The sequence below is a fragment of the Lycorma delicatula genome, chromosome 6 (genome assembly GCF_047948215.1).
Source record: "Lycorma delicatula isolate Av1 chromosome 6, ASM4794821v1, whole genome shotgun sequence".
NCBI classification, from domain to species: domain Eukaryota; kingdom Metazoa; phylum Arthropoda; class Insecta; order Hemiptera; family Fulgoridae; genus Lycorma; species Lycorma delicatula.
Genome location: NC_134460.1, coordinates 16,633,810 through 16,648,537, shown reverse-complemented (window position 1 = coordinate 16,648,537; position 14,728 = coordinate 16,633,810). Strand labels below are relative to the sequence as shown.

The 14,728-nt window shown below is 29.4% G+C and overlaps 1 protein-coding gene across 2 annotated transcripts in view; it reads right to left on the bottom strand.

The window, feature by feature from the left end:
* Positions 1–14,728, bottom strand: part of LOC142326659 (tetratricopeptide repeat protein 37-like) — a 35,279-nt gene that overhangs the window by 6,928 nt on the left and 13,623 nt on the right. The window contains exons 5-9 of one of the 2 annotated variants that reach the window (XM_075369264.1): positions 12,824–12,959; positions 8,917–9,101; positions 5,837–6,025; positions 5,662–5,728; positions 75–297 (exon numbers count right to left, since the gene is read on the bottom strand). In XM_075369264.1, the coding sequence (XP_075225379.1) occupies positions 75–297; positions 5,662–5,728; positions 5,837–6,025; positions 8,917–9,101; positions 12,824–12,959 (800 nt within the window). Of the gene's footprint in view, positions 1–74; positions 298–5,661; positions 5,729–5,836; positions 6,026–8,916; positions 9,102–12,823; positions 12,960–14,728 lie in introns of those variants that run through there. The other variant, XM_075369265.1, reaches the window with a different exon arrangement.

The window sequence follows — 14,728 nt, the reverse complement described above, 5'->3', positions numbered from 1 at the left end:
TACCAGACAGATTACACACTAACAAAAAAACTATTAAAAACAATAATAAATACCAATAAATGTAATATTATTACCATTCAATTTTGCAATAACTCCAAGCAAATTCCAATTTTCCCAACCTTTTGGTTCAAGACTAATACTTTTTTTAGCCGCAAGAAATGCTGTTTGCATCAATTGTTTTTTATCTGTACTATCAAGACTTACTCTGGACTGTAAACAATAACTGGCTGCTAAATCATGCCATAAAAGGCTGCAATTGCCAATTTTTTCCAGCAACTTTAAAGCTTGTGTAAATACCTGTTAAATGATTTTAAATACAAATTTAGATAAAAATGTTCATTCAATACATATCTACTTTATTTAAACTTATCTCAATACAGTTAATAACCATGTTTTTTTTTTATAATTGACATAATAGATTAATTTGTGAGATGTGAATAATACTTCTATTCATCTATTTACAACAAAGTTAACTGAATTACAATATGCTGCCATCTTAAGAGTAAGACAGGAAGGCATCAGCAGCAAATTGCCTTTATATGAAGTTTAAAAAATCTACCAGAATGCTGGGATCATTAAATTCCACACTTATTTAATCTTGGAAATGTACCAGTTGGGTAGACAGTGATTTATGGTCATCATTTAAAAATGTAGACCCCAAAAAGCTCAGCAACTAACATAGGTAATGCATTAACTAAGCTATTAACCTCTGCTCTACTTTGGCTGACAGAATAATGACATGGGCAGAGACTGAAAATGTACTTTTAGAAGAAAAAAATGGCTTTGAGGTAGAAAACATCTTTGTGTTATTCTCAACACTGAATATTATACCTTCTGAAGGGAACAACCTACATGATGTTTATAACTTTAAGAAAGCCTTCAACACCATTCACTGCTTGAAGCTATGATCAAAACTAAAAGAGTATAGAGCTGAGTGTGAAAATAGTTGCACTAATTACCAATTTATATGATAAGAAATTTTATCATGCTGAATGAGAATTCCTTGAAATCAGCAAAGATTGATTACAGAGGGAGTTGTACGGAGCATCTCTTTAAGCCCTCTTCTCTTCTCTCTGTTCATTAGTGATATATATGCTTCAGAGATTTGAGCACCATTTTGCTATGAACGACCTGAGACGACTGAGAAATATTCTGTATGTGGAAGGTATTTCTAATAGCTTAATATTAAGGCAGTATTTTTTTTGTATTAAAAAAAATATATATATATAGCTGGGAACAAAACATATCAAATATGTAAATTAATCAAAAATAACAACCAAACAATTGTAAAAATGATAAAACACTGAAAATTTATATATTATATTATATATATATATATATATATATATATATATTTTTTTTTAATATAAACCATCTAATATAGAATATTGAAATAAGACATAGCTATCTTAATTTTACCAAGAAAATTCTTTCATGGGACCTCCTGAATCTAATATCATGAAATAATTTAGTTAAACTGCATAATAAAAATACTGAAATAATTAAAATTGCATATTAATTTATTATACCAGCGCTGCTATCTATTGTAGGTTTTCTATAAGACTGTCTCCCCAAACACTGTCTGATAGTTTATCAAATTTAAATTTTGTTTATATTTATATATATGTAATATTTTACTAATTTAATTTTGATATCTTTATTAATTTCTAATATTTCTAAATTTGGTTTAATAACAGAAATAGAATGTTTATTGCTTATTGGATGCTCTGCCATATTACAAGAGGTTATCTCTAAAGTAAAGATCGTTTCATTGTAAAAAAAATTTAATCTGAAAACTTTATAAATATTTTTATTTCTCTTAAACTACATATCTTATACTACTTATCTATATAATTGCCACGTGAATTAAGACATTTATCATAGCAATACACCAGCTTCAATATACCCTCGTCACATTCTTCTGCCACCAGTCCATTTAGCTAGTGATTTTTAAGTTCATAGTCACCCGTGAATTGCTTACCACTCAAAAATTATTTCAATTTCCCAAAAAATTGATAATCAGAATGAGCTAAGTCCAAACTACATGGTGGGTGATCATAAATTTCCCATCCAAATATTCTCAGTAAATCATACGTCAGATCAACAACATGTAGACATACATTATTGTGCAGTAGGATGATGCCGTCGGTCAGCCAACCACATCGCCAATTTTGAATGGCACGTCGTAACTTATGTAGAGTTTTGCAGTAGGCTTCTACATTTATAGTTGTTCCATGTGGCATGAAATCAATCAGCAGTATGCCAAACTTAACCCAAAAGACTCTGGCTTTACGTCTATATCAGTTTACGTCCATATGGCTGTGGCTTGACCTTTGTTGGTCTGGTTGGTGATTGAGGATGGCGCTATTCACTTGACTACTATTTTCTCTCTGGTGTGTAATACAAAATCCATATTTCATTGCTGGTAACGATTGAATTAAGGAAGTCATCGCTATGTATCGTCAAAAATTACAAAGCAAATCCCATTCCGATTTTTTTGTGACGTTCCATTAAGGCAGCAGCACCCAACATGCACACAAACCTTTCTGAAGCCTAAATATTCATGAACAATGTGACCAATAACAGCTCTTGAAATATCAGGAAAAAGAAGGGCCAGGTTGGAAATCGTTAAGCGACAATCTTTTCTAATTTCATCATCAATGCATTTCAACAAGCCCTCATTGATTATTGAGAGCCTCCTCAAATGTTCTTCATCATACACATTAATTCTGTTACTTCTAAACCTTTCACATCATTTTCGGATGTTTCTTTCATTCATTAAATTATCACTGTACAAATCCCAACCCCGTAGGGGGAAGACAACCACCTTGTGACATTACCAGTCACCACACCACTCCCTCTGTTCCGAGCCCTGAGGGGCTTTACTGGAGGTCGTCTTTAGACCTGCCTTCTAACTGATTACATCTCACATATCAACCAGGTGTCGGTCAGGATGCCACCAATGTTGTGCCTCGGCAGACATTTGCATCAGTAAAAATACATATCAAATTTCACCTTCGCTTAGGCCTCAAACGAACATCTTCACATCCAACCTAACATGATTCCCTCAAACTAACTAACCAAAACTAACTAGGTACGAATCCCAAACCTAGTCCAGATTTGACAGCACCATTAGTGACTGTGAATGCCTCAGAAAACAAACGAGTTTAAAGTTAAATCATTGCTACACTCATACCAATCAAAATTATGTCTTACACAACATAAATTCAGCCCTACACCCAAATAAATCGACCAATTTAGGTCACCTAACAAGGGGAACGTCACCTCATTCTGATCCATACAGGAGCCACGAACAAACCTCGCACCCCCACCCAGTCCCACCATGGTATCTTGCGTGGCATTACAGTCATGATCATGACTGCCACCGGTCATTGTACACAGCAACCAACTGCCTATAAATTTCAGCCGGCTTAACAGTTTGATGATTTAAAAAATGTATGACTTCAAGTATTCCAGTCGGCAACAACATCGATTTTCCTACTCACTTTATAACATAATAAGTTACATGTAATCTAAGATACTACAATGCGACAACTTACAGACAACAATGCAGTGTGTACATTACTAGCACGGCCATGAACGACACAGGTTCACCAACCTTAAGGAGAGAAATTTCCTTGCGGTCTTTACTTTAGAGATATCCCTTGTAGATAAAGCAAATTTATTATTTCTGTAACTTCTATCACGATCAAGAAATCTAGTTTTTAAGAACCAATTTGTTTCTTCTGTATAAGTACCATCACAATCATTACAATTAATTTTATAAAAATTGCAATAATTAATTCTATTAAAAAAATAATAAATTAGTTTTATATAATGGCAGACTGTCCAATAAACATTCTATTTCTGATATTAACACAAATTTAAAAATATTGGAAGTTAATAAAGATGATATAAAATTAAATTATCAGAAAAATATTACACATATAAATACAAACAAAACTGAAATTTGATAAACCTTCACACAATGTTTGAGGGAGACTGTCTAATTACAACTGATAAAAAATGAATTATTAAGACTTCACTGAATAAATGAGGTAGTAGTGCTACCAGATGCAGGTTTTATGGAAAACAGGGTGTGGTATAGTGATACCAGAAGGAGGATACATTCCTCTCAGTGGCACAACTGTTTTTAGCTTCAGTATAATGAATGATAAAAATATGTGGAAAATGGATTAATTTTTGTAAGAATGAGCACACACGCATGCATGCATGGGTGTGACCTTTTCTTAGGTACAACATTCAATTTTAGTGGCACGCATATTTAAGCTTTTTGAATTTGTTTTATCCAGAAAAGACAATTCACCACAATTCTTTTTCAATTTAATTTTATTTAACTTACTTGTTTTAAGTTTATAATTATATTAGAGTATAATATACTACACAAATTATGGCTTATCAAATACCACATTGCTTCTAAGAATTTTAAAATTATAGAAAAATGTCATCAAACAGAAGCAGGTGAGTTATATTTTATTTGATTTATTTATATAATCTGTTAATAAATTTTAAGAATTTCTAGTTTTATAATTGTCAAATGCGTAAATTCTCAAACACTGAATGATGAAATATTCATTCACAATGAATATATAATAAATAAAAAGAAATGCCTGACTTTAGGAATATTTTAGATTGCATATAAAAATATATAGATTGCAGTATTACTATAAAATAATAAAAAAAAAGAATATCTTTTTTTTATTATTTTATTTCAATTATCAAAACAATTTATAAAAAAATTGATTGTGGTTACCAACTATTCCAACAACTTAAATAATTAATTATTCAAATACTATAGATGAAAGGTAAAATTAAGAGTTAAAAAGAGTTAAGTGGTAAAACTTCAACATAAAATCTGAGGCAAAAATTAATATGAAAATCAACCCAAGAAAATAATTAAACTTAACTAAAACCATAGACTAGTAACTTGAATCTAATAACACATATTTATACTATTTTTACAAGAAAAAATACATTATATTGTTATACTTAGATAGCAAAGGTGGTATAAAACAAATTTTTTAAATATTTCTTTATTGTGATTTACACATGAGCATTTTTAATGATAGTTTTGGCTACTTGTTGCAAACCCAACATTCATATTTATGACGCATGTATCCGTTTTATTTATGTATATTAATTCTCCGTCAAAATGTTTTTATGTGTTTTTATCATACATATTTATATGTTTTCATAATAGATCACATTTTCTTATCTTCAATTTTTTTAGCTGAGCCAATAAATTAGATACTTACTTTTAATAATTAACCATTTTTAAATGAACACATATTCACTAAATACATACAAATAAAACTTTCTTTTATTATTATATTTCTTTTTAAACTTCAAGCAACACATCTCGAAATACTATACATTTAAAAATTAAAAAGTAAACATAAATTACGAGCCATCAAATTAATTATGAGAGTGATGGATTTCTTAAGATGGTGACACTGTTAGAATAACGGCATCAATTTTTCTTCCACCTCACTGTTTCAGCATTAAGAAAATATATATAAGAAAACCATTTACACTTTCTGTCTTGGTGGTATCATTAATCTTGTTATTGAATATTTTAACAGAGCAAGGATGTTTAATAAAAAATTTTATACATATAAAGTTAAAAGTTATTCTACCTACCAAAAATATGTTGTGTATCCATTGAAGCATGTTATAATAAGTAACCACTGAAGAGATGTATGAACACCTACAGCACAGAATATGATATGACAGAGATATTACTTTCTATTTATTAATTAACTTAAGATAATAAATAGTTTACACTTATTAAAAAATTAATCAAATCATATCTTACGTAGAAGCAAATTTGTAACAAGAAAATTGTGACTTGATCGTTATCCTGTCACCAGTCTGATTCTGTTGTGGACTAAACCAACAAGGAATCAATAAAAATGCCCAAGTTGGAGGTAAATTACCAGCTAGTGTAAAAATATCCCCTAACAGTTTCCATAAACAAGAAACATCACTCCATTCTTTTAATGCACTGAAACATAATAAAAATCATTTAATAAAGTGTATAAAATACATAATGCGTACGGATATATAATCCAACTTGATCCACCTAAGTACAGAAATTATACCTTTTTTTTTTTATATCTTACAATAGTGCTTTCGTAGCAACCCACATCTTCGGTTATAATTTGCTTTTTAAGTGTTTATATCAAACTACATATTATACTCAATACAATTAAATATAAAAAAATTCTTTAATAATATATTTTTATAAATTTAAGGAGATTTTAAAATTTTTAATTTATATATTTTTTAAAAAAGCTTTTAACTTGTGATTTTTAAAAGAATTTTTATATTTTAATTCCTGAATTAAAATTTTAATTTATAAAAAAAAATTATACATTACAAAACAGTTTTTTATACAAATCGTATTGAGTAGAATACGTAATTTGATATAAACTAAACACTTAAAAAGTAAATTATAACTGAAGATGTGGGTTGCCACGAAAGCACCATTGCAAGATATAAAAAAAATAAGGTAAATTTCTGTACTTAGGGTGGATCAAGTTGGATTATATATTCAATATATAGAATATATATATTATATTATAATATGTTATTATATATTATTTAATTTATGTTATTATATAATTAATTATGTTATAATATATATTATATTCTATATATATATATATATATATATATATAGAAATATATAGAATATATATATAGAAGATGTGAATTGCCACAAAAACGCTATTGTAAGATATGAAAAAATAACATAAGTGTCATCTTATTTAATTTATAATTTCTGTATTTAGGTGAATCAAGTTGGATTATATATACAATATATATTAGTACACAGGGATGTAGTATTGAAAAGATTGACTTTATAAAAATTATCATGAATGCTAACCAGACAAAAATTATCATTTAAGTTTTACAAATTACATATTCAACTTCACAATATAATAATACATTCAATAAATTTTAATAAAGTTTGCCTTAAATTAAACATAATTCTTTAAATATGCTAGGATTAACATTAAGAATTCTCAATTTAAGAAATGTATAATAAAAACAAAATACTTTGCAGAAAGATTTAGGATGAAGCAGGGAATCATATTATAAATTAGTTATATAACACACACTTTCAATTGGTGCAAGTTTTGGGCATTTAATATTTGATTATGTATTTAATTTGATTAAAACTAATATTGAAATTCAAAAAAATAAACTTAATGAATCTAACTATAATAAAATTAGTAATTAGATAAAAAGAGGAAATAATAGTAATAATAATAATAATAATAATAATAAAAGAGGAAATAATAGTAATAATAATAATTACAATTGTATTTGCATGAATTATAATAGTAATAAGGTTTTGGTTATTACAGATTACAAGGGGAATTTGTAGCGAATGGTGGTTTTGAAGATTTACATTTCAAAGATGTACAGGTGGATTCAGGTTCATTTACTGATCCTTGTTTTGATTTGATAAATTTGACAAATGTCAAGCTTGATGATAAGGAACAGTTTATTGGGGCTAATGCATTTAAATTAAATTTGAATGATAGTGATAAGAATAATATTAATAAAAATATAGCAGTTGATTCTGAAATAAATATTAATAAAGTAAATCCTAATGACAAAGAACAATTATGTAATTAATATCATTAGTAGTAAAATTCATGAAATTAAATGTGAAAATTTAGCTCGCAAACCAATTTTTAATAATAAAAAAGTAATTTACTATTTGAAAAACAAACTAAATAAAAATAATTGTACTATTTTAAAATCAGATAAAACTAATACACTTATCATGAATATCGAAAAATATAAATAATCTGATGAAACAATAAATATTAGAAAATAATTTCAAAGAAATAAATGATCCCCTAATAAATTTTTAAAAATAACTAAGTTTAATAGCAAAATACCATAATATTTTTAATTATAACAATAACTTAAAATATCACTCCAGATTATACCCTTCTGAACAAATTGCACCAAAAATTAACTGGAACAAATTTCCAAAAATATATAAACCTGGTATCCCTATGCGACCTTTGATTAATTATACAACTGCTCCATATTATATATTTCCAAAATAACATATAAATTACTTAGGATAAAAATGAATTTAAATTATAATTATAATATAAATAATGAATTTGAATTTGTAAATAAGTTGAAAGACTTAACAATTGAAGAAATACTAGGATGGTTAGCTACGATATTAGTAATATGTATTCTAGCATACCCATAGACAAAACAGTTCACATAATAAAAAATAAATTAATATATAATCACAAAGACCCTTTGTTTGTTGATAACATTATTACTATAATTACAAATACGTGCCAACAAATCTACTTTAAATTTGCCGACAAATATTATATTCAGGAAACTAGCTTACCAATGGGTTTTCTTTTGTCAGCCATCATGTCTGAAATTTATTTACATGATTTTGAAAATAAAATTATTTATGGCATTATTCATACTTATGATATTCTATTATGGACTCGGTATGTCGGTGATATTTTTGTTGTTTAATACAAAAAAGACCATGAAATTTTTCTAGCAGATATTTATTTTTTAATTAATCCAAATTCTTGTTCTTATTAACTTATCAATGGTGAGGTCAGTTTAATTCTTATTTACTTTAAAAAAAAAAACTTAAGCAAAGGAAAATAAGTAAGTTTATATTTTCTAAATGAATATATAAATACCTTCTTATATATTATACCTTCTATATATATTATATATAGAAGGAATTATATATACAAGGTATATATTATACCTTCTTTTCCATCTAAAAAAGGGCAGTATTTTGTGAAAAAATGTTGCTTTAGAATCTGCCATGTTTATGAGAAGAGTAACCCCTCCTTTTAAATTCAGAAAAATAAACAAAATTACCTGGTAACAGCATCTACAGCTTCCTGAAGGCTATCTCTCGTACGACCTAATAATCTCTTTGAGTGAAAAATTTTTGCTGATTGTAGACAAGCTTCAGCAAGACCTTTAAGGACAGGAACATCCTGAGGATATTCTTCAGAAAGTTTTCTGAACTCAGGTATGACATCCTCTGGTTCTTCAGTAATCTAAACATTAACCCCTTAAATTACCAATCTTTTTTCAGCTAAATTTTAAAATATTACCATATGTATAACACTAAAACCAATGTTTTTATAATAAATCAAATTTGATTCAAAGTTAACAGACAGTTTAATAACACATTTTCAATGATATTTGCAGTTTTGTTATAAATGACAGTTTTGTTGTTGCACTGTTATAATTTTTCTGTTTCATTAATGATGGTTTTTTTTCAAAACACATATTTATGATACCACTAAAAAAATATATTTGTATTCTATTAATTGTAATTTTGTATTCAATTATGTTTCAGGATATTTAAATTTATTTCTTCAAACTTAGATATATAGTACTTCTAGCAGTCTAGCAGTAGAATGTTTTAGCAGGTTCATTTACAGATGCATTCTGTATTTTTTTTCTGGAAAAAATATCCCCAGAAGTAAAACCATGATTAAATTAAGAAAATGTTTCATTAATCCAATTTCTTACATCATCAACATCCCTGCCGAAGCAGCAGGCCTGGCCGGCCAGCCGAGGGAGCTGCTTGGTGCAGACGCTACCTTCCCAGCCCAACCACTGGGCTTCAATCGCTCTGGCCGTGGACTCACCAGCAGAAGCCAGCCCAGCATGGGATCGCTCCAGGAGAACCACCTCAGCTGCGCCGGCAGTAGATGACCAATGCCAACCCGACAGTACAGGGATCTGGGGGCCATCACTGCCACGTTATAGTGGGGACCCAACTGAACTGCCGCTAAGGATAACTCAATCTGATTTAAACGGACAAGCTGCAACTCCCTGAATACAGCCGAGTCAACATCACTGAAGACCAGCTTCTGCACCGAAGAGCTCTTCTCAGAGCTAATGCAAAATCGGCCCTTTTCAGAGCCACCAGTCCAGAAACCTCAAACAGTCCTTTTCAAGGCTACCACAAGGTTTCAAATGGCAACGTGCCGTTGAAGCCATACGGTGACAACAATAGCCCTTTTCTGGACTACCATAAGCTTTTAGATTTCCATGGGTCATAAAAGCCATTCGGGGACAACTACAACCCTTCTTGGGGCTATCATAAGGTTTTAAAGTGCCAAGTTCTGTCAAAGCCATACAGCGACAATGTCTACATAGAAAATAATTAGTAAAAATTAAAAATTAGTAAACATTCCACTCTCGATTGTAATTCTAAACAAACGAAAAATCAATCCTGAAATTCTAATTGAATTCAATGTTTCATAATTCTACTAACATACATCAGAATTTCATCTAAACCAAATCTTTATTAAATTGAAAGTTAATTTTATATTTGTGTAAAAACCTTTAAATTATATAGAAATGTTTACAAGGTATAATCAAATGTAAAATATACAATGAAAGAACTTGTTTTAATACTTTTAATGTATTTAACTTGTTGGGTAAAGTTAAAAAATAAAAAAACACACAGCTAGTATTTGCCAAAAGAAATTGGACTTTAATGAGAACAACTTGATATAAGTTAATTATTATAACCTTAAAAACTACTTAATACATCAGCTGAAATCAGCGTCTGAACAATGATAGTTAACTGAAAAAATACATGAGTACACGCTTCTAAATACAGATTGTTACAATATACGTTTTTGACAAAGCCTGAAGGATAACATGAAACACCTTAGTTTTAATTATAACTTTAGAAAAATATGACATCAATAAACATAGTATGCCTGAAAACTATTGCATTACTGACAAATGCTGTAATATTGAAAAATTAGCAATGAACAAATGTCATAAACTTAGAAAAATAAATTAAAGTAAATCTTGATTGGCATTGGCCTTTCCTGATTTATGAACCACAAACTTAACGTTAAATAATGTAAAAATGTAATTCTAGTTTGACATAGAAAAATACACAATAATATTACTGTACAAAAGAGTTAATTACAATATAATCACACTGAACTTAATTGAGCACATGAAATGGGTTGCAGCTGAAATGACAGCCTTCTGTAAGTGACCTGTCGTGACTGTACTAAAGTGAAATTGAAACTTGAATGGCATAGGTAGGATGAACTGAATGTTCCACAAATTTGAATGATAACATAAAGGTTTAACGTAATGAGTAATGAAAAAACTAAACTTGCCTGTAGCACACAAATATTTGCCAGAGATGACCTCGTAACAGCAAGTACAGAAGAATACCTATGTAGTCCTGGGCGTAGTCCGCACGGTGAATCAGGAATACAGCGGCGTGATGTGGTTTAGTGGTAGAGTGAGGCGCGGAATCTCAAATGTGTTGTGATGAGTTTGAAATTCTGCTTGAGCGTGAATGTTAACACAGAGTTTGCAGGAGAGTATTGCCCGAGGCGACTGCAGTGGTGAGATGTTGGAGGTACTCTGCCGAAAAGATGGCGAAAAAAGGCGGGGGTAACCAGATCCAGGTAGTGGACAGGATAGTGTGTGTTTGTATTAGTGAGGGGACGAAAAAATAACGGGTGTTTGAAAAGGGTAGTCAGAAATAACTCGATAGAATAATAGGCGCGGTCGCTAAGGATGACGGTGGGAGGTTCGAACACAATAACAATAATAGAGACAGGTGTACTTTACAGACCCAGCAATACGAAACCAAGTGGAATTCAAACATTCCTTGTAACAAAACAACGGGACCTACCCTAGCTGGGAATTCGTAGAAATAACGGAAAAACTTTATGCCAGAATGGCGTAAACATAACTCATTTAAAGATTTCATATGCATGATGGTAATTTCTGTCACAGACTGAGCAGGAAGATTAAGAAAAAATACTATACCATCACATTGAGTAATATTAAAAAAATAAACATTAAAAATGTTTATTTTTTTAAATATTAATTTCTGATAATGTCAGTCATTTTATTTTATTCTAGCTGTTATTCTGGTATGCATAATTAAATACTATGAAAGGTAAATAATTGATAAAAATTACTGCAAAGAGAAAAAATATGATGCGGACATGACATGACTTCCTTGTACGCTTATTAAATTACATATACACATTTTTTTTTATTGAATTATTATTTACTGTAAATTTTTTTTTACAATCAGAGGTTCATAATTATTAATAAATCAATATATTTCAATTAAAAAAAAAGTTGGAAAAAAAGGGATAAAGTCTGATTCAAACCAATGTGCCTTGTATGATCCAAATATTTCATTAATTAAAATTTTATTTGGCAATAACTCTGGAACCAATGAAAATAAGTACCGCTTATGATATATTGTTGAAAAACTCTCAATGAGGGTTTATTACTGCAGTTAAGAAGAAGTCTAAAATCTACATTTTTTTTGGATTTTGGGCTTTTTTGGACACTTTTGGTTCAATCAATTGCAATCAAAAGGGAGGTGCACAACTAGATGTTACAACAGTCCTACATCTGAAATTTTAAAATCCTGCAGGTAATCGTTTCTGAGTTATGCGAGATACATAAGTACAGATGTCATGTCAAAACTAGTCAAAATGGACATTTCTGTTGAAATCTGAAAACCGAAACTTTTCGTGATCGCAATGCTTCATTTACTTTGTACGCTAAGTAAAAAAGAAATTACAAATAGAAACAAAAAGATATATAATGTAATGTAAAATATAATATAAAACTTCAAACAATACTGTATGATAAATGCAAAGAATGAAAGGCATAATAGAAAATAACTTATTAGTATTAACATTTTTAATCCCTTGTATGTGAAATAAATATGAAATATATATTTTTTAATCAAATTACAAACCAGTTTAATTCGAGCTATTTGAAGTTGTGGATACAAGGATCCTGGTCTTAACTGAACAACCTTCTGATAAGATTTCTGTGCAGCAGTATAAGCTTTTCTAGCCAGGTATGCATCTCCTAAGACCTCCCAACAGTTACTAAAACAAAATAAATACTGTATGTATATAAACATAATACATTAACTAATAAATATTCGTTTTTAATGCATTAAGCAGAAAATACAACTGTATGAAATGAAGACATATTTATATTTTAGGATATTTTTACATCCAACAGATTCTTCAGCCATTATACTTGCTGGGCAGTCAGTGATCCTTCAAGAAGATCCACCCACAGGCTGTCACTGCCACCTGATTATAAAAAGAATATATATATATATATATATATATATATATATCAACTATCTGATCTACAAGAACTACTTTATGAACTTGGCTTATGTTGCTGGCATTCTGTCTTTATAGTTAGCACTTTTTTTAGGATGGAAGAATATTTTAGATGAAAAAATTAATTTTAAGAGGGTTGCACCTCATCCTCATCATCAATATGATGATAGAAGTTATAAATAAGAGCCTAATGATAAATATATTTTGGTATATGCCAAGAAATTGGTTTGTCAAATTTTCCATCTCATAAAATTTAATCTAATAAGTCTCTGTATTGCAGAAAGAGATACTGACAGGCAGCATCAAGAAACAAGATATTAATTGCTGAATATTTACCTCAAATCACCGGTTCTTATTACTGAGTCTTTTGTCTTAATTTGTCATTTCATGAAACAAATTACCTGAACATACAAATAAAAGGTAAAAACTTACCTTTACAACTTGATTTTATATCATGCTGAAAACTGAATACATTTGTTCTTGTATGGTAAATTTCAAAACAGTTTTCTATATAATGGTATTTTGTATTTTTTACGCTGATAAATTGTTTCTTTTCTTAATCTTTGGCTGGAACACAGTTTACACCTCTTGGTAGGTTTAGCCTTATTAGTTGAGGAAACCTTTTCTATAAAATGGGCCCAAAATTTTCCATTCAGCCAAAGAGTAGATATCCCTGAAGTTGATGGTCGACCACTGGTGTGTCCCTATCTTAGAGGTGAATTGAATTTAGGATCTGCTCACTTAAATTTCAATGAAAATCATTAAGTTTTATAGTTTTCCTGTTATATTTCTATAATAATAATGCTTGCATTATACAAGGTGACATCAAAAAGATAAAACAATAATTTTTTATACCCCTTTGCAAACCTCCTCATTACTGGGAGTGACACCAACCTTTATCTACCCCTCCTATATATATATTTGTTGTAATCAAACACTGCATTAGGTTTCAGGGTTTTTTAGGGTTGAGGTTTCTAATTTCTCGCTGGCTCACAACTTCTATAAAGTCGTATTGTCCATGAAAAGTAGAAAGCATAAAAAACAACTTGTATAAGATGTAAACACACAGCTGATCTAAAAGTAATGATAAAAATAAAACTATCGAAATAGAAATGATAGCAAATGACTGCAGTTGATATAAAACATCTAAACTTCTAAACTTCTCTATAAGATAAAAAACCCGAAACTATATCTTGCAGTAGAATGTACATGCTCAAATATAGTGATAGGCAGAGTCCATCTTTCATAATTACGCAATAAAAAAAACACGATGCACTGTGTTCATCTTTTGTGATGAATGGGTTAATGCACCCTTCCAACATTACTAAGTAATAAAAAATTGTTACAGAAAAATAAAAAACTAATTTTTATTATCTTTCTTGATCCGAAACTTGTTCTTTCCATTTTAATGAATGGTGCTTACAGTTACCCATTTACTTTCAACCCAACACAACTTTTGTTGTATTTTATATCCCAACAATTTTAACATGAATGAAATTTTATAGTAGCGATTTAAAATG